Source organism: Leopardus geoffroyi, chromosome D2 (assembly GCF_018350155.1).
Source record: "Leopardus geoffroyi isolate Oge1 chromosome D2, O.geoffroyi_Oge1_pat1.0, whole genome shotgun sequence".
NCBI classification, from domain to species: domain Eukaryota; kingdom Metazoa; phylum Chordata; class Mammalia; order Carnivora; family Felidae; genus Leopardus; species Leopardus geoffroyi.
In genome coordinates this window covers 65057484-65079044 of record NC_059334.1, presented here as the reverse complement: position 1 = coordinate 65079044, position 21561 = coordinate 65057484, and the positions used below count along the sequence as shown (strand labels likewise).

Below are 21561 nucleotides of genomic sequence, written 5' to 3'. Positions count from 1 at the left end.
TGCAGCCGCTCTGGAGGTTCCTCAAAAAATTAAAAATATATCTACCCTATGGCCCAGCAATAGCACTACTAGGAATTTACCCAAGGGATACAGGAGTGCTGATGCATAGGGGTACTTGTACCCCAATGTTTATAGCAGCACTTTCAACAATAGTCAAATTATAGGAAAGAGCCTAAATGTCCATCAACTGATGAATGGATAAAGATTGTGGTTTATATACACAATGAAATACTACGTGGCAATGAGAAAGAATGAAATATGGCCTTTTGTAGCAACGTGGATGGAACTGGAGAGTGTTATGCTAAGTGAAATAAGTCATACAGAAAAAGACAGATACCATATGTTTTCACTCTTATGTGGATCCTGAGAAACTTAACAGAAGACCATGAGGGAGGGGAAGAAAAAAAAAAAAGGTTAGAGAGGGAGGGAGCCAAAGCATAAGAAACTCTTAAAACCTGAGAACAAACTGAGGGTTGATGGGGGGGGGGGTGGAAGGGAGGGGAGGGTGGGTGATGGGTATTGAGGAGGGCACTGGGTGTTGTATGGAGACCAATTTGACAATAAATTTCATATTTAAAAAAAATAAAAAAAACACAGAGCACCATAAACAACTATAAAACTGGGCAAAATATATTAACTGACTGCATTCATACATTGGACACTAGGAAATGCTGGAATATAATGCCTGAGAGAAGGGAAATAAATGAATTGAGTACTACAATTTACCTAGATAAATGTCTAAGGACAGTTCTTGAACCATGGTACAAGGAAGGGCAGAAAAACAGGGCCTGAGGAACTTGCTGAATGAAAGACAGAGAGGTCAATATCGAAGGAGGCTGAGGCCTCTGGAAATGTGAGTAGAACTCTGAAAAGGTAGAGTAATGTGAAAAAAAGAATTCTAGAAACATGCATAAGGGTTCTCTTGAGTAATTGCTAAGTAACAAGCTACCCTTCTATAGGGTGGAAAAAAAACAGATGAACAAATAAGGATCACAGAGCAGTAAGGTGATCACAGGGCAAATCTCACAGAGGGTAAAGAGATATCCAGGCTTCAAACAGCCAGAATGGAAAGTCCTTTGTGAAGTCCCAGAGCAGTGAATTAATTCCCAAAATTTCGTGTTGTAGGAGTAAGGCTGAACTATCCTGGAATGAGAACTACTCTAGCTCTAGACCCACCTAAAAAAAAAAAAAAAAAAAAAAGCTTAGATCACACCATGAATAAATCATATGCATCAACAAGTAATCTAACTGCCTGACAGAACAAAGCCCAGTGTTCTTTAATTCCAGTTAATTCTGTAACTCAACACTGAGCTAGTACCAAATACGTCAAAAAGCAGGTAAAGGCATTCCACAACCAAGGAAAAAGATCTGTCATTAAAAACAGACTCACCAAAGAAGAACTAAATAAATGGAGGGATAGTCCACGTTCAATATTATCAATATATCTGTTATTACCAACTTGATCTATAGATTCAAAGCAATCACAATAAAAATCTCAACAAGTTCTTTTATGAATATTGACAATGTTATTCTAAAGTTTATATGGAAAGGCAAAAGATCCAGAATGGCCAATCCAATATTGATGGATAAAACAAAGTAGGAAGTCCTGGCTTCAAGACTTACTATAAAGCTACAGTAATCAAGACATGGTGATATTGGTAAAGAAATAGGCAAATAGATCAATAGAATAGAATAGAAACCTACCATCGTCATAAATATAGTCATAACATAAACTCATCTTTGACAAAGGGGCAAGGACAAGAAAATAAGAAAATGGAGTAAGGATAACCTTTTCAAAAAAAAATGGTACTAAACAACTGGATCCATATGCAAAAACATCATTCTAGACACAGACCATATACCCTCCACAGAAATTAATTCACAATGGACATAGGCCTAAATGCAAACACAAAACTATAAACTCCTAGAAGATAACTTAAAAGAAAACCTAGTTGGGTACAGCAATGAATTTTTAGATACAATACCAAAGACATGATCCATTAAAAAAGTGATAAGCTGCACCACATTAATATTAAAAACTTGTGCTCTGGGGGGGCGCCTGGGTGGCGCAGTCGGTTAAGCGTCCGACTTCGGCCAGGTCACGATCTCGCGGTCCGTGAGTTCGAGCCCCGCGTTAGGCTCTGGGCTGATGGCTCAGAGCCTGGAGCCTGTTTCCGATTCTGTGTCTCCCTCTCTCTCTGCCCCTCCCCCGTTCATGCTCTGTCTCTCTCTGTCCCAAAAATAAATAAACGTTGAAAAAAAAAAAAAAATTAAAAAAAAAAAACAAAAAAAAACTTGTGCTCTGGGAAAGACAATATCAAAAGAATGAAAACACAAGCCACAGAATAGGAGAAAATATTTGCCAAAGACACATCTGATAAAGGACTCTTATCCGAAAATACACAAAAGAGTGCTTAAAACTCAAGTATAAGAAAGCAAACAACCCAATTAAAAAATGGGCCAGAGACCTCAACAGACACTTCACCAAAGAAGATACACAGATGACAAATGAGTTAATAAAAAGATGTTACACATCAGGGGCGCCTGGGTGGCTAAGTTGGTTGAGTACCCAACTTCGACTCAGGTCATGATCTCATGGTTCATAAGTTCAAGCCCCATGTTGGGCTCTGTTTTGACAGCTCAGAGCCTGGAGCCTGCTTTGGATTCTGTGTCTCCCTCTCTTGTCTGCTCCTCCCCTGCTCACACTCTGTCTCTCTCTCAAAAATAAAGATTAAAAAAACAATTTAAAATAGATGTTCCACATCATATGTCAACAGGAAAATGCAAATAAAAACAACAAGATTTCACTACACATCAATTAGAATGGCCAAAATATTGAACGCTATCAACAGCAAATGCTGGAGAAATGTGGAACAACAGGAACTTTCATTCATTGCTGATGGGGATGCAAAATGGTGCAGCCACTTTGGAAGACAATTTGGCAGTTTCTTACAAAACTGAACATACTCTTACCATGTGATTCAGCAATCACAGTCCTTGGTATTTATCTAAAGGAGTTAAAAACCTATGTCTGCCCAAAAAAGCGCACAAGATGTTCATACCAGCATTTTGCATCTTTGCCAAAATCAGCAAGCACCCACGATGCCCTTCAATAGTTGAATGGATAAATAAACTATGGTACATCCAGTCAATGAAATATTACTCTGTGATAAAAAGAAATGAACTGTCAAAACCATGAAAAGACATGAAGGAATCTTAAAGGTATATTATTAAGTGAAAGAAGCCAATCTGAAAAGGCTACACCCTATATGATTGTAACTATATGACATTTTGGAAAATGCAAAACTACGGAGACCATAAAAAGATCAGTAGTTGCAAAAGGCTCGGGGTAAGGAAGATTAATAAATTGAGCAAGAGGATTTTTACGGTAATGAAAATATTCTGTATGGTTCTATAATGATAGATACATGCCAGCCATTAAATCCACAGATGTACAATACCAAGAGTGAACTGTAATATAAACTATGGACTTTAGGTGATAATGACGTGTCAATATAGGTTCACCAATCGTAACAAATGTACCACTCTGGAGCAGAATGTTAATGGTGAGGGAGGCCATGCATGTGTAGTGGCAAAAGGTATGTGGAACATCTCTGTGACTTCCTCTTAGTTGTGCTGTGAACCTAAAGCTGCTATGAAAACTGAACTCTGAATTTTTAAAAATCCATAAATGACAGAGGTAACAGAAGTAACTCAGTAGGATGTCAAAGTAGCTTTTATGGATATGTAAACGTTTTTAAAGATTAGCATGAGGAAAAAAAAAAGATATCTAAAAGGACCAGTGGTATATCTAGAAATAAAAAATAATATATCTGAATTGAAAAATTCACAGCATGGAATTAATAAAGATGGGAGATTGCAAAAGAAGATATGATCTAACTTCAACAAGGAACTCTAGCATTTATCCAAACTGAAATACAGATACAAAAAGAAACACTGCAGGAAGAAGAACATTGCCTCAGTGACCTTTGGAACAATACCAATTGGTATAACATGCATATAATCTGAGTCTCCGAAAATAGGAAGAGGGGCAGAAAAGCATTGAAAAAATAATGACCATTTTTTTTCCATATTTGATGCAAACTATAAACACACAGGTTATAGAAAAATATACCAAGGGACATCATTATCAAATGGATACAAAATAGTGATGAAATAAAAATAACATAAAGACACCAGGCTATTAAGAGACATTTGAAATTCTGAGGAACAAAGGTCAGAATTACCATGGAGAAAAGGATAGAGCAACTGCAGAACAAGGGTAAGAATCACTGAAGGTGTCGTATAGAATATGCACGTCAGTTGGGGTGCCTGGGCAGCTCAGTCGGTTAAGCGGCCGACTTTGGCTTAGGTCATGATCTCGCGGTCCGTGAGTTCGAGCCCCGCGTCGGGCTCTGTGCTGACAGCTCAGAGCCTGGAGCCTGTTTCAGATTCTGTGTCTCCCTCTTTCTCTGACCCTCCCCTGTTCATGTTCTCTGTCTCAAAAATAAATAAATGTTTAAAAAAAATTTTAAAAGAATATGCACATCAGCAGAGAGTGGAGCAAATCTGGCGAGTGTCTGTGGGGAAAATCTGATAACCTAGAATTGTATCTCCAGCCAAGAAAAAAAAAATCTCCAAAAATTAAGGTGAAATGAGTAATTTTCTGACCACAAATGATGAAAGAATTTCAAGGCAGCAGATTCATACTATGGAGGATACTTTTAAAGTTCTTCAGGTGGAAGGAAGTCACACGCGAGGGACACCTGGGTTTATTTAAGTAAATGAAGATCACCACCAATGGGAAATACAAAAATCACCTTACCTCATTTTTTTCAGTCTTTCAGAGGAAATTGACCATTTCAAATAACAACAATGCATCGTGGGGTTTATAATATATGTAGAAAAATGTCTGACAAGAATATCACAAAGAACAAGAGGAGGAAAATTAAAGACTATTCCTGTAAGGCTTATACATTTTTACATTTTGGATACATATTGCAAACTGTGAGGCACTGACTAAACTAACGGAGGAAGTTGAATGGGATAGAATAAATCAATCCAATAAAAGGCAAGGGAAAAGAGAAAAAGAACAGACAGTGCCATGATAAATAAGAAACAAGATTATAGATTGGATCCTATTCATATTTGAAAATCATGATTTGAATGATATAGACAACTCCGTTTGAAAGGCAGAAGTTTTTCTGACTGGACAAAAGGGAGTTCCAACTGTAAACTATCTACAATAAAACCATTTAAAATATAAATCCACAGAGAGGTGCTGCTAGGGAGATAAAGTTGGTGGTATTGATATTTTTTATCTCGATTGTGGTGTTAGTTTCACAAATATATAGCTTGGACTCCTGATTATACACTTAAATGGGTACATTTTATTGCATATAATTTCTGTTACAGTATACATATTATAATGCAGATGATACAAGCTTTCATTAAATTTTAAATCAGTAAAGTTGTTTTTTTACAAATCAAAACAGAATCCAGTTTAAAAAATAGTTAAGGTCAGAGATGTTCTGCTTCCATGTAACTAAAGGCCATCCAAGTCTTTGTAGTAAAGTTCAACATATGGCCTAGTAGCCTCTAGGACTTTCAGGAATATTCCTCTTTTCCTCTCTAACCCTAGAGCAAGAGCACTGACTTTTCCCAGAGTTAAAGCTGAGTTTGAGCCACCTACGTTCCACCTGTGCTCTGTGTGTAGCATAAAGCTCCCATTTTTGCAGGGTTTCTTATGATAGGAGCTAAAAGGACACCATCAAGCTACTTTCCTGCACAGCACGCTGGTCTTGCTCCAAACTCAGTAAGCACAATTGGCAAGGTTATATGGAAATGCATTTTGTGGGTGGGGGAAACTACTTTAAGACACAAGCTAGGGTTTATTACATAACTCTGATTTTTAGCGTTACATTATACAGTCACCCTCTGCTCCGCCCTTCCTCCCTCCGTGCTCCAAGCACTAACAAACCCTCTCCTTGGCGACAGCTGTGCACACACACACTTCCAATGGTAAAGTCTAAGGAAGGAAATGACTGACTCCTGAACCTAACGGGTTTCAGGAATGGAGCCCAGATCTGTGAGCAGATCCCCTCAGCTCTCATAGGTACCTAACTCTGGTTTATCAAGAGGCGGCTCCAGCAAATGAGTTTCAGCGTGTTCCTGGTGATTTATGAGCTTACAAACTAGGTCATGAGTAGGAAATAAATGCCATTTATCAGCTTTCTGGAGTCAATGGCAAGCCATTGAAGAGCTGGCTCCTAAGCCTGATAAAGAAATAGCTCCCACCTACCCAGGTGGGGCAGGGAACACAGCTCACCTACAGCCAGAAAGCAGAGGTATCATCACACTTCTTACCAAATACTTCTTTCGCCAAGAGATTTTTCAGTTCCAGTTGGGAATTAAAAAACAAAAAACAAACAAAAAAAAACACAAAAAAAAACCACAAAAAAAGGACATGTCAAAATTAATGTTGAGAATTGGTGTTATGAATAAAAAATTGTGCCAAATTAGCACTTCAAATTTAATTTTAAATGCAGCATGCTGCCAAGCAACTTGGAACATTTGCAGGTTGTTGGGAAATTGTTACGAATGGCAAATAGCTTCCTCCACCGCCTTCTCCTCCCCCACCGCCTTCTCCTCCCCGGTCCCCCAGAGCATCTCCCTTGGGAGAGACAGGGATATGGGATCTGTGTGGGTGTTGGAGGGGGTGGGGCAGATGCTAGGCATCAAAGGGGCCTGGGGTGACTGTGGAAAATTGTTAGATTGTTTCTATTTGCATTTCACACGAAGGATTTTCAGCTCCCAGATTTGAAACAATGGGAACTTCTTAAATTCAGATCCCTACACCTGAATTCACATTCCTTGAGACAGAAATGATTAAAAAAAATCAGCCTTTTTTCATTACTTGCTCTATCCAAAAACCTGTAAGAAAAACTGCACATTGTTTCTCCAAGGTAAATGAGTTTTTTTTAGCTTGCTAAACTTTTTTTTTTAATCAAAAACCAAGTTAACTTACAGTAGACTTACTGTAAGTTAGAAAAAGAACATACTTTTCTTATTTACTGTAGGTTAGAAAAAGAACATACTTTTCTTATTTATTTTTATTTTTATTTATTTAAAAAAAATTTTTTTTGACATTTATTTATTTTTGAGAGACAGAGACAAGGCACAAGTGGGGGAGGGGCAGAGAGAGGAGACACAGAATCCGAAGCAGGCTCCAGGCTCTGAGCTGTCAGCACAGAGCCTGACATGGGGCTCAAACCCACAAACCATGAGATCATGAGCTGAGCTGAAGTCAGACGCTCAACCGACTGAGCCACACAGGCACCCCAAGATGTTATTTTTAAATAATCTCTACACCCAACATGGGGCTTGAACTCACAACCCTGAGATCGAGAGTCGCATGCTGCCCTGACTGAGCCAGTTAGGCACCCCTATTTTTAACCACCCCCTTCTTCATACATTTTTGGTTTATTATGTTATGCATTACTCTGCGTTATACATTTTATGTTCATACAACTGTACATTTTGAAAGAATCTGAGAGGGCATCTGGTTTACCTTCCTTTTTTGCAAGGGAAGCTGAGCTGCAGAGACAGAGAGAAGTCACTTCCCAAAGCTCACAGAAAGCCTCTCAGGAATTCTAGTCTTTGTAGCTTTCACCGTCAGGCCAGGATGATTTGCATGACAGGCCTCTTCTATATGCAAGAAAAGACTGCTTGCTTTGCTCCCTCTAGAAAGAATATCTTAAATGTTTGGTGACTACATTATTTTGCACACTTGCCTCAAAGTTACTCTTGAAATTTTAATGTATTCTCTTGTCAATCAACCAAATGTCCAGACTCCTGTTTTGCTGTATGTCCTGGAGTCTAATGGCCTGAGCACTCCCAGTATGAATTTTGTCCTCTCTTAATGGGCCACAGTGGAGCGAGAATTGAATACTGGCAGAGTAGTGCACACAGTGGAATATGAAAAGGGAAGGAACTGTTCACAGGCTGGGAGATAATCCAAATATCAGACTCTTGTGGGGGTGGAAGAACCAACAAGTACAATATTCAGAGGAAGCTTAGCCACTGGTCATACTCCAGGAGCCAAGTGAACCACATTTTTATTCATTTATTCATACAAAAAAAAATATCACTGAGCACCTCTTATTTGAATGCAATCTATTAGATATTCTGGAGAATGCAGAAATACATAGCTCATATATTTTATCCTCAGAATTGAATTAGAAAGCCACACCTGAATTCTAGAAGGCACACTGTCAAAAAAAAAAAAAGTTAATGTTAGCTTATTTAAATTCTTACAATGGACTATATATTTCCCCTATTAGAGATGAAGGTACTAAACTTTGGTTAGTTTTAAGTAACTAGTCCCAACTTACGGCAGTTATGAAGTGTCAGTGCCGAAAGTCAGCCTCAGGGAATTTAATTAATAGCCAAACTCTGAGCAAGGAAGCCTGCACGGACGGCATGAAGTGAACCAGAGGCTGTTTGTGATTTGAGTAGATGGGGATTGAAGAGAAGGGTCCATCACTGGAGGGAAGAAGAAGGGCCAGAGAACTCAATGATTCAGGGAACTTGTAGTTTATGCCAAAGTCACATCTATTGGGATCATATCATGGATAGGATGGTTGTGTATTCGAGCACTATCCGACAGGGCAGTGGTTTGGAATAATTTGGACCGGAAACACAGAATTTGATTACATCCCATATCAAGACAGACGGCCTATGGAGTCACTCCTCCATTGCTACCTCCACTAGAACAAAAGAAAAACCTGTTTGAATCATCCTGTTCTTTGTCTTTTACTTCATCATTTTCTCTTCCCTGGGCTGTAGGTAATATCACTGGTCAGACTCTCTCCACGTCAGCAAAATCAGCCTGGAGAGAGACAAAAAAAAAAAAAAAAGACAAAAAAAAATTAGATCTTGCCTTCCGTGAAGATGCTCTTTGCCTGAAAAACAACACAAAACGAATCAGCTTTGCAGTTTTTTTTAAAGCAATTCTTGTAGTGTTCAATAGACGACAGAGATGAAATGAATTATACCACTGAAACTAGAGATCATGTCATCTCATGATTGGATCATGTTTTATTCTTTTTCTGTGTGGTTTTAGATATATTTTCTTACTGTGATCCAGTAATTCCTCTTCACAGTTGAGGAATCTGGGCCAAGAGAGTCAAAAATTTTGCCAGGTTAATGCTGATGTGAGTGACAGAGCTAAGCAGGACCACAGGTCTAGATTCTGCAGGATCTAACTAGATGGTATATGCCCTTACTCTCAACTTTCTTCCACTTACATTATTGGCTGTCTCTTATTTTAAGGAAAAAATAAATTTTCTTCAAAATGACTACTTTCATTCCTTACAATCAAAATATATATTTGTTAAGTATTTCTTTCTTCTTGCACTAGGGGTTTCTTGAGCATTGGGGTCATGTCTTAACCATCTTCATATTTTTCACAGCCCCTGGCATATACCAGGGTCCTACACAAGGATGCCTTGCTTAAGTGTAACAAAATGTATATATGTCCCTGAGGTGCAGAGGTGGCATGATGTAGTTAATCACATCAGGGTTAAAAGGTAAACAGACCTGGCTCTGTTTTTTGCTGTTTGTAGAGTTTTGAGCAAGTTACTTCACCTTTCTGATTTTTTAGATTTGTTTTTTTTCCTTTGTAAGATGGAGATACTAATAGAACTTAATCTTATAAGATTCTCTGAGAACTGAAGGACATTAATACATGTGAAATGCTTAGCACCGTTTGTGGTATTAGTAGGTTTCTGGTTCATCGTAGCTGTGAATATCTAACTACTCATGTTTGAGAAGGCAGGAGTGAAAAAGACTTGCAGTGCCATCGTTGGTTATTAACAAGTTTGAATATGTAATGCTCCCATTGAATCACACACCTACTCCTCTTGAAAACAGCCATTTGAACTGAGCAAAACAACCAAAAGGTGAGGGTTAATTTATACAGAAGTGTACTGTGTTCGTTGAAAACACAGCCTTGAGTCTTCTGTAGTGTGTGAGATAATTTAATAATTGATTCTCCTGTTATTAATGCAGGAGATATGGTTCTTGTAACTTTTGTCCTTTTCACCAGGGTAGTGCAGCTTCAAGGGGATGATGGTAGGCTGCAATAATAAGCCTGAATTGATGACACCTAATGACTTCTCTCCTTGTGGCTCCAAGTATCGGTTTTGTGTTCAGATCAGTGAGTAGAAAGCTTCACTTCTCTTCAGAATGACATATACATTGCCAGTAATTACTTTCCTAAAATGGAAAAGGAATTAAAATAAAAGGCTGAATGCAGAAGGGGGTGGCAGGTTTTTGGAAAAGTGTATCGGCAATTTGAAGCATGAATAATTAATTTTGTCTTGAGATTAAGTTCAGTCTGTGTTTATGATCTGTTGGAAAAAAAGAAAAAAAAAACCTAATGGGTTCTAAATAAATTCAGTATCAATTTAAACTATTAGAGGAAGTTAAATCAAAATAATTAGGATATTAAAATACTTTGTGCATTTCCAATCACTGCCTTATTGAGGCTCTGGATCTTTTCCAAGGAACAATAATAGCCTGAATATATTAGGATGTTTGCTTCTCTTAGAATGTTACTGTTTGCTCATGTAAAGATGATTGAGAACTTGCAGGAGACAGAAAGCCAGATTGATGTGTTGACATATTCAAGGGAGAAGGTGCTATATAAATGATAAATTATTTTGTACATATGGATTAAAGACAGCATTGTGACAATTTATTGTTAAAATAGTTGAACTTGATTATTCCTTATTTACAGTAATTGCTTAATTTCACACTATGGGGGGGGGGAGCATCATTTTTGTGGCATTTTCAATTACCATAGAATGGGTTGGTAAAATCAGAGTAAGACTCAGGTGAATTCCAGTAGAACCCAGAGCTCCTTTGCTTATTTGCTTAAGGCTATCAATTCTCATTGTCATATAAGTGGGAATAAAGGGATTCTTCCTCTATGTTACTTATTAGGATTTTCCTTCCTTTTATGCCTTCTTGGAACATAGCAAGCTTGGAAATTAGAACAAATATAAAAAAAAAATTGAGATATATAGTTTTTCCCCTTTCTGAACGAAAAGCTCATTTATCTGTAAATAATTTGGGTGAATTTATTTAGTGATTGTCATGGTGAAATGCCCATCAGCATTCCAGAGCTCTTGAACTGTCTGGATACAATTATTCCGAGGCTTTCAGGAATTGGTCTCTAAGTGATTTCCGTGCAATATTTCAATGTTTTGTTTGTTTGTTTGTTTTCTCCTAAATATTATTATCCAGCTCATCTACATTTAATGTTATCTTTGGAAAAATATTACTAATTAATCCCTATCATAAATATGATTTGATAACTGAATATCAGAGCTGCCATACAATTACTGTGGCAATATAACTTGCTTTCTTATTTTTCCAGAGAGAGAAGAAAAGAAAACAGAATTTCAGGGCATCTTGAGTAATTTATTCTGAAACTAAAGCATTGCATTGAGTACTTTGCTTCTTGGAGAATCAGAAAATTTAGTCAGGATTTGTAAAAATATGGATCCTCTGTCCCCAGCAGACGTCGTAAAGTATAATTTTTAGTAATCTTACAAATGATCTGGCAGAACAATAAACATTTGAGCTCCAAGGAGCTCAATAAAACTATAAACAAAAATTAAAAGGAACCAAAAATTATTCTTAGTAAAATTATGAAAATATTTGTTGTGTGTCCTAATGAGAATGAATAATGGATACCTAATTCACTATTTATATGTATAGTGAGTTTTCCCTGGTTTGAAATACGCTTCTCGGTTTGTAATGTTAATGGAAATGCATTATTTCTTTGCCTCATTAGAAAGGGGTTGTTATGCTTCCAAAACAGAAGTTTTATGTTTTCTAAAATAAGGCTGAGCATCAGCAGTTGGAAAATTATATCTTTAAAGGCTTTTGTCTCACCTCAGAGGATTCAATTGGAAGAGGCTCTACTATGGATGGGGGCAAGATTTTTTCCTGAGTTAATTTTCCTAATATTTCTAATAGAGAAACCATGTCTGCATTTGTCCTAGGACAATGGTGACTCACTTCTGTCACTCTCTTCCTTATGAGTCTGTACTTTCATTCCTCCTATATACAGTAAAGCTAAAATCATCCTTTTTCAGTCTTCCTCAGGAGGTAGATAAACATTGTGTGAGAGAAACTGGAAAGATTGACAAGAGGAAGGTAGGTTAGTATGGTGGAAAAGCATTGGGTTTGGAGCCTGGTAGTCCTGTGTTTTCTTGCTGACACCATCACTGACCTTGGGCGAGTGGCTGTATTTTACTGAGCCTCCATTCCCTCATTTGTAAAATGAGTAAACTAATAACACCTACCTCGCAAGTTTCTCATAAGCAACAGAAGTGATTTATGTAAAGCATCTATTACAGTGCCTGGTAAATAATGTGTATTCAATAAACATGGACAAGTAATAGGACAGGCAATCAAGGTCATAGTTATTGCAATTGTAATATTTACACATCCAGCTCTTGTCATTTTGCTAGGGGTGACCATAAGTCCCTTATTCACAAATTATTATTTTTTTAAGTTTTGGAGTGTTTTAAATCCAGTGCCTACACATTCCAGCTAGATAACTTGAACATGTCTCAGATCACGTGTGATTTGAGGAGTGGCAGGTGGTATTCAGGATCCTGGTCAGGGAGGCAGCACACAGCTGTGGAGCCCAGAACACTGGAGAACACCTGTGGTGTCTACACAGGGCAGGACTATTTGCTTCCAGCTGGTTATTTTCATTGAGTAAATAAAGGTTTCTTGTTAACCAAGCCTTCCATAATTTTTCAAGAAAATCCAGGAAACTGGAGTTAATGTAAAATATCCTCCTTTACATGTTCGAAGCACACTAAAACATATTGTTTATAATAACAGAAGTTAGGTAACTCACACAGATTTAGCAACAGAACTAAGATTTGGAGGTAGGTATTCTCATGGCAAAGTTTTTGCATTTGACCTGGGGTTTGCAGAATGAATTAAGAAATTCTTAATTATAGAAACCATTGTAGGGCAAGGGTGGGGGCGCCCAGGTGGCTCATTCGGTTAAGTGTCTGATTCTTGGTTTTGGCTCAGGTCATGATCTCACGGTTTCTGAGTTCGAGCCCCACATTGGGCTCTGTGTAGACAGCACGGAGCCAGCTTGGGATTCTCTGTCTCCCTCTCTCTCTACCCCTCCCCCATGCTCTCTCTCTCTCTCTCTCTCAAAATAAATACATAAACACTTAAAAAAGGAAAAAAAAAGTTGTAATGGAGTCTTGAAGGACGAAATTCTATAGGACTTCAATTATATTTTAGGCATACATCATTCACTAACATTTACTGAACATGTTCAAAATGCAGATCCCTAAATAAGAAGCAGTGACAAGAATAAAGATATGTAAGTCATGGATTGCTGTCTTCAAGGTTCTTTTAGTTAGTAAGAGGAAGTGTGTGACTAGCAAAGCATCATAATACAGAGATGAGTTCCATAGGATGTTTCTAAAGGTTTTTGGTATTAGAATGGAAGCTTTGACTAGCAGTTAATGGGTAACTTGAGAAATATGGTGACACTTTAACCTACACATCCCCCAAATAGGTTACATTTCAGTAGGCACATATGAAAGTACTAGGTGTCTGTGTAAGCAGAGATTTTGTGGCAGAAGAGACTACATTGTAGAAAATGCCAGGACTAGCCCAGTTATTCCAGGTATTCTAGAATTAGGAGGATTCACAGAGGAATAGAAGAAGGTGGAAAGACATCTGAGGGCTAAATAGGGATGCTAATGTGTTCTGTTTTCCCCCTGTTGTAATTCTAAGTCCATTCCCTAATCATCACATGAGTGCGCGTGCACACACACACACACACACACAATTTCACAAAAACAATAACAACACCAAACTAACATGAAGTTTCCAGAAGGGCCAAAATATTTCAAACAAGTGAGCAAGTTCAGTTTTTGAAATGATTTGCTATTAGTGCCCCACAATAGAATTGTGAACAATCAAAGAGACATAAAGAATCTCCTTTCCTTGCTTCGTTTATAAAATAAAAATCATAGGAGATAGAGATATTTCAGAATGAGACCACAGAAAGGAAGATATATTTTAGCAAAAGGGAAGGAGATTATGAATGGCCATGAATGTGAGCTGAGAATTACTGGCCCACTACCTAGACTGAATTATAATTCTCAGTCCTCTGCCGGAGTAACACACACTTGCTGTAATCTATTGCCAAGCACAATACAGTTAGGCGGTCATAGTGATTCCATAACTTCTTGTAAGTAAGTGTTGGCTCCCAGAATAAAGTGTTCATGTGTAATGAATACCATTATATAAATAAAAGTGGTTCTATTCCCTTTTCTTATATTAAAAAAAAACTTGGGGTGCCTGTGTGGCTCAGTCGGCTGAGTATCCGACTTTGGCTCAGGTCATGATCTCATGGTTTGTGAGTTCGAGCCCCACATCAGGCTCTGTGCTGACAGCTCGGAGCCTGGCACCTGTTTTGGATTCTGTGTCTCCCTCTCTTTCTGCCCCTCCCCCACTCATGCTCTGTCTCTCTCAAAAATAAATAAACATTAAAGAAAATTTTTAAAAACACTTTATTATTTTAAAAATATAAATGCCATTATAAGTCTAACTGATATGAAACTATTTTCCAATACACACTACTTAACAGAAATAAACCAAGACTGCAAGGCAAAAGTTCTCCTTATTTTTGTCTCTTCGATCTCCTCGTTAAATCATACCTTCAAGTAAACGTGTTTTAGGTATATAAAATGTTCGCACTGTGCATGGCATAGAAAACTGCTCTGTGCATTTGGCTATGATAATAATATTACTTGTTATTATTTCTATCATCCTCAGCAGAAGATCTCCTCCCAGGCTGGATTGGAAAACCCATACCCTAAATTTATTTTGATCATTAACCTCGCCCGAGATGCTGCTGGATTCATGAGATCTGACAAGGCAGAGTTTGAACAATATCCTGTGGAAGGCCATTGAGTTTCAGCACCAATCATTGTGAATCTATTTATTTGCTGCCAAAGCCTTTAATTTGCTGTGTTAAATCACAACTGTAAAAATTGTCAACTGAAAATTTCCCCATCAAATATGAAGCCTTAAAACACAAATTACCTTTTAAAGCATGCATTTCATATTCTTCCTTATTTCTTTGCATACTACGTCATTTTCCTCAGGGGGTGGGAAAAGTGGTTCAAGAGGGACCTGTCTTTGAAGTTATTTTAATCTTTATTCTATCCAGTCCTTTCTGGACTCACTTAATCTGCTTGATTTTTAAGTTGTGCTTATATCCTCCAGATACCAATTCATGACATCCTTTCAAAGAATTGTTCATTAAAATCTAATTTTTACCTTCTAATTCTGGCTTTTTAGCTAATGAAATCTGCAGTAATTATAAATATCCATCTTGCAAAACCTCAGAATTATTGGCATTTGTATATAAAGTCGAGCAATGAAGGAATGATATTAATACTGAAGTTAGCTCTTTCCTTTTCATTTCAATCAAGTGAAGTTAGTACATATATAGTTATGTATATTTAAATAAAAGAATCTCGTTTAGCTTCTTTCAATATTTTTATACTGTCATTAGAACTCTTTTGAATGGTACCCAAGGGAGACCACATCTAATTTAAACTTCATGGCAGAAAAGACATCGGGAAACTTCAGATCCATTATTTAGCTTGATGATCTAAAAAGATTGGGGAAAGGTTTCTGTGATATTAGGCTCTGATCTACCCAAGGTGCCCTGTAGTGATGGCCTTTCGTCATTTTTTAATGAATTATCAAATGAAATTTTATCAAAAAGACAAATCATTTATGAAAAGCTGAAACAATTCCCTAGCTCATAAGTTTAAGCTTTGCATAAGCAGAACAATAAGCTCTGAGTTCCCTCAGCACTAACAATGTAAGAGCAAGGATGTGCATCCTGATGTGACGGGGGTAAATCCGCAGAGAGCACAGTGCAGGTCTGTACCCAGTCTGTACAACCCCAAGTAAAGTTCAAGTGATAGATGTGCAAGGTCCACAAAATATGACTTCCATTGAAGTCGACTGTCTGTTGGAGGGGGAAATGGACTTCTTATGGCTTAGTAAAGATAGGACAGACTTTGCCCAAGGATACAGGGTTAGAATTTGGCAGAACTGTGATTCAAATCCAGGGCTGTTGGATGCCAAATGTATATAATGTATCTGAGCTTCCATTTCATTATCTACAAAATGAGAATAATAAAGCCTACTTCAATAGGACTGATCCAAAGGTTAGATAAGACGTTATCCACCATTTATTGAATGCTTTCCATATGCCAGTTTACTGCTGTCATTTAATACCAAGTGTGCCCTGGGGACTAGAAGGGAAAATTAGCTACTGTTCCTCAGTGATTGAATAAAGTCCATTGCCCGCTAGAACAAAGCATGAAATGAAGCCCATTGTTCACAAGCAGTAGGCTTCAGTTTCTTTCCCTTAGGCTGGTGTTTCAGACTCATGCAAATATATGCTTCATATATCTTCCTTGGAGATAATTGAATGGGAAATACAAACTTCTGGGCCCCTGCTCTGAACTTCTGCTTTGAGAGGGCAATTGAACTGACATCAGCATCAACATCAAAGGATGCTTTTGATAAAAATAATTTTTATTCTTCCAGCATAAAATGAGAGAAGACTTAACCGGATTAATGCACTTCCCCTTACTTCACACCAGACTTAATTTCAAATACCTTGGCTAAATCTGATAGTTTCCTTTCCTATCCAATACTTCATGGGGGGTTATACTAGCTAACCTCTTTGAAGTTATACTAGCTAACCTCAGTCTTCGTAGATTGAGAAAATACTTCATGTTATTTTGCTTATTTATCCCTATTTTGGCTTTAAGAGAAAAAAAATAAATTATTTTCAGGGCTTTCTATACAATTTATCAGATTCACAGGAAGCCAAAGTCTATTATTTTAGGACCACCAAATCATAAGATTTTTGAGTTTCAATGTCACTTGTTCAACATTTCTTTATGGAATGTCCACAGCAAGCACTATATTCAGATAGAGAGATTGGTGATAGATGATAGGTAGATACATAGATAGATTCACTTGATATATATTTATTATTAATTACTACGCATTGAGAAATCTGAAGAGTAAACATAGTAAAGAAATAATTTGTTGTTTTTCTTGCCTTCTAAGCTCTTAGAGATGGTCCAATAAGACATGATTAACAGGTAAAACTAAGTTACTAAGGAATAAAACAAAATTATAGATGGAAACGGCGCAACGTATTATTAAAAACAAGAGTTGGGTCACCTGGGTGGCTCAGTCGGTTAAGCACCAACTTCAGCTCAGGTCATGATCTCACGGTTCATGAGTTTGAGCCCCACATCGGGCTCGCTGCTGTCAGTGCAGAGCTCGCTGTAGATCCTCTGTCTCCCTCTTTCTCTACCGCCCCCCAGCCACTCACACTGTCCCTCTCAAAAATAAATAAAACATTGAAAAAAAACCAAACAAGAGTTATCACTTAATAAATGATAGCTATGTGTCAGGCACTGTGCATTTATTATCACATATGAAAATCACATATGATCATTACCAAAATTCAACAAGGAAGATGCAACTAGTTTCTTTCTAAAGGAAAGAAATAGAGATTATAAATGATCACATGGTTTTTAAGACCACTTGCCAAGTTAGTGGTAGAGGTGGGACAGTGACTATCAAGAGCTCAAGGTCTACCCACTCTTCTAGAAAATCTCTTACACATAAAGTCAACCCAAAGCCAAGGGGAAATCAGTATGGATGGGATTAGCTGAAAAAAATGTCCATGGATGAGATGTGTATTTTCTCTATACATCAACATGTGTGCCTGTTCTGGGGTACAAGCTCCTATAATGCTATGTCCCTTTGAAAAGCAAGTTATTTAATAATTTGTTTATAATGATTTTAAAATGATGCATTTTAAATAAATATTAAGGTCCTTAGAGGTCTATGGATTAGGAATAAGAATTTATTTACTGGATAAAGTAAGAATACATCTTCACTTGGGAGACATAAAGCTGAGAGGCCATTGAAATCATAAGGTTTAGCCCTTTGTTTTATAATAAAAGAACTGAAATTCAGCAGTGTTTTCAGCTCTGTGTACACATTTTAAGAAGGGAGTTGAAAAACTGGAATGCATTAAAAAAAAACCAAACACATTCTGGAGAAACATGTTAGTGTTTTTATTTAGTGTATTCTGTGCCTTCACCCATTCCTTCCATACACATCTACTCTGTGACTATGCTTGCCTTGTGCCTGGAACAAAACAACTGGAGGCTACAGTCTGCTCAGCAGTGAAAAAGCAGAGACCTGAGTCAAAAGACTCGGGTTGCAGTCAGAGCTCTGCAAATTAATAGCCCTGTGACTATGGACAGCCAGTTTAACTTCTTAAGTTAACCTTGTGGACCAACAATGTTGGTTGACTTCCTCTAAAGCCATCTTCCTCCTTCTTTCCCTGATAACAGAAGACTGATTTGGCTTCTGTGTCAAACTGGGTAACGTGCTTGGTGGGAAGGGAAACTCCTTGTGTGGCTCTAGAGGACGAATCATTTTTATGCCATTCATGATAATCCCACCATTTTCAATCAGTCAGTGTCAGGGAGGGCATGTGATTCGCTGCTGCCCAACAAGAAATAGGGGCATGTTGGCTAAGTGAATTCTGGGAAATATTTTACATCCCATGAAAACAGAAACCTTCAAGAAAAGAATCGCTTGATTCTTATGCTCTCTCTGCTAAAGGTTATAGGAAGTCATTATGTCACTCTGTCTGGTTGGTTTTCCTGTTCTTTCCATCCCTACCTGCCTGTCCAACTCCCATGTGTGGTCATTGCCTCTACTATAGTGAACAATATTGCTGTAGCCATCCTGTGAACATGAACAGAGATATTGCTAACTAATATGGAAGCCTAGAAAGTCAAAAGCCCCAAACTATCTATCATACCTTGCTTTATTATTCTTAATAGTTATCACTATATGCTCTAATTTGCATGTGTGTGCTTATGTGTGTTTGTGTGTGTGTGTTCATACAAACACATCTCTCATCTGCAAATCTATCTATCCATCAATCAGTCATCTACCTGCTTACCTGTCTACTATTTCCATTTGTCTCTTACTTCCAACCCAAATAGAGCTAGAATAAAAGTTTAAGAGGATAACAATTATGGTGTTTACTGCTGAATCCCCAGGGGGATAAATGAATGAATGACTCTTTGACAACATTGTTGAGATGTTATACCTGTCACTAGATTTCTTAGAAACCCTTAGTATTTAAATGGCTTTTAACAGGGTGCCTGGGTGGCTCAGCCAGTTAAGCCTCTGACTCTTGATTTTGGCCCAGGTCATGGTCTCACTGTGGGTTTGAGCCCCATGTCAGGCTCTGTGTGACAGAGTGGAACCTGCTTGGGATTCTCTCTCCCTCTCCCTTTACCCCTCACCCGCTTGTGCTCTCTCTCTCAAAATAAATAAACATTTAAAAATAAATAAACATTTAAAAATAAATAAATAAATACATAAATAAGTGGCTTTTACCCAGGTGGTCAGTTATTTACCAATGAGTATAGTGTAATTTATATGTTATATAACCCAGAATATTCTAAAGCTATAAAATGTGTTATCAAATGGTCTCTTGTCAATTTTTTTTTTAGAAAGCTTTAATAGTTTGTACGGTTGAATATCCTTCTATACTTTTATTCTCCTACTTTTATTCTCTTCATATGAATTATCTGCTTATTCCCTTTGAATAAGTCAAAAAAATTTTTAGAAGAGAACATATTGAAGAATAATGTCAAAAAATAATTGTTTTCATTTGCTAATTTTTTTTTTCTATAAATTGAGGTAAGCCCAGGGAGAAAGGAAAAATCAACTAATAAGAATCCCTATGTTAGGTTGTGTGAAGAACACACAAACATAATGCAATCCAACATTGTTTTTGTCCTCAAGTTGCATGTCCTGAAAACCATACTGAATGCATGTACAACATCAAAAACAACAGGGCAATAAATATACAATGTGTTCTCAAATATGTGAAAGATATTTAAGGATTGTAAATGTACTCTTGTAGCCATCTGTATATATTCAGATTTGTGCTTATCTCTCTACGTTGTAATTATTTAAAAAAAAATTTTTTTTTAACGTTTATTTATTTTTGAGACAGAGAGAAACAGAGCATGAACAGGGGAGGGGCAGAGAGAGAGGGAGACACAGAATCTGAAACAGTCTCCAGGCTCTGAGCTGTCAGCACAGAGCCTGACGCGGGGCTCGAACCCACGGACCGTGAGATCATGACCCAAGCCGAAGTCGGACACTCAACCGACCAAGCCACCCAGGCGCCCCTCTACGTTGTAATTATTTATTTACACATTCATCTTTCCCACTAGAATATAAGAATTTCAAAACTTGGACCTGAATTATACTAGTATATGCATTGTTGGCAGCTGGTAACTTTGCATCTCAGCACGTAGTAAATGAGCAGTGAATGATTGAAAGATCAATGAGATATCAATGAGTTTGAAAAGACTTCACAGGAGCCCTCTAACTAACTATTGAAGACTGATTAGCATTTGAAAGGACAGAAAGGAGCAGAGTATTTGTAGCAATGGAGAACTTGATGATGCAAATCACAGAGGTAGGAATGGTTGGTGAGTGGCCACAGATCAGTAAGGCCAGAGCAGTAGGACAAGGAAAGGGTAATTCACAGGAAAGAGATGGATAGAAAATGGGGTTCAATAAGGCACAAATCATGGAAATCTTTAAAAGTCAGTATAAAAAATTATAATTCACAGGTACTGCAATAGGGAATGAAGAGCTTTGGTCAGAGGAGTGAGACAGAAGAGGCAATGACCAAGAATGGGAGTTGGACAGACAGGTAGGGGCAGACTGAACAGGAAAACCAACCAGACAGATCCCATGTGACTGGTGCCAGCAATCAGGCAGTGACATAATGACTTCTGGTATTCTGGCAGTACCATCTATGGTCTATCTCACAAACGCTCTTTAGTCTAATGAAAGTAGGTATTTGCAACTCTGTTGCACTCTCAAATTTGAAGGATTTCTTCATTCGTTTATTCAATACATATTTTTTTAAAAATCTGTCACGTGTCAGGGAATATGCAATTTGTGGGGATACAAATGTTTAGAAACTGGTTAAAGATATGGAGCTGAAACACCGTGCCTCAAAATGTTCAGTTTAAATCCCTAAATAATTTTATCTATGAAGTTTTTGAACAAAAGATGCTTCCTCTTGTAATGCCTTGGGTTGATGTCTTTTATACCACAACCCACAACTCAGTTGTGTTATATTGTCATGGTGCAATTTTTAGGGTTCTGTCTGATGACATTGTGGACATGAACATTTGTTGAAGCATTAATAAATGAAAGCAATATCGTCCCAGACATTCAGTTTTCTGAGAAAATGACAAATCTTGACTTTTAATAGCATATTAAAAACCACAGAAATGGGACGGAGCAGAGAGCCTTAAAAAAATGCATCATTTTGCT

At 37.6% G+C, this 21561-nt stretch overlaps 1 protein-coding gene across 2 annotated transcripts in view; it reads left to right on the top strand.

Moving 5' to 3' along the window:
- SORCS1 (sortilin related VPS10 domain containing receptor 1) overlaps positions 1 to 15161 on the top strand; it is a 547844-nt gene extending 532683 nt beyond the window's left edge. The window contains exon 25 of one of the 2 annotated variants that reach the window (XM_045438838.1): positions 14896 to 15161. In XM_045438838.1, the coding sequence (XP_045294794.1) occupies positions 14896 to 14939 (44 nt within the window). In that variant the 3' untranslated portion in view covers positions 14940 to 15161. The remainder of the gene's footprint in view (positions 1 to 14895) is intronic. The other variant, XM_045438836.1, reaches the window with a different exon arrangement.
- The last annotated feature ends 6400 nt before the right edge of the window (positions 15162 to 21561 follow it).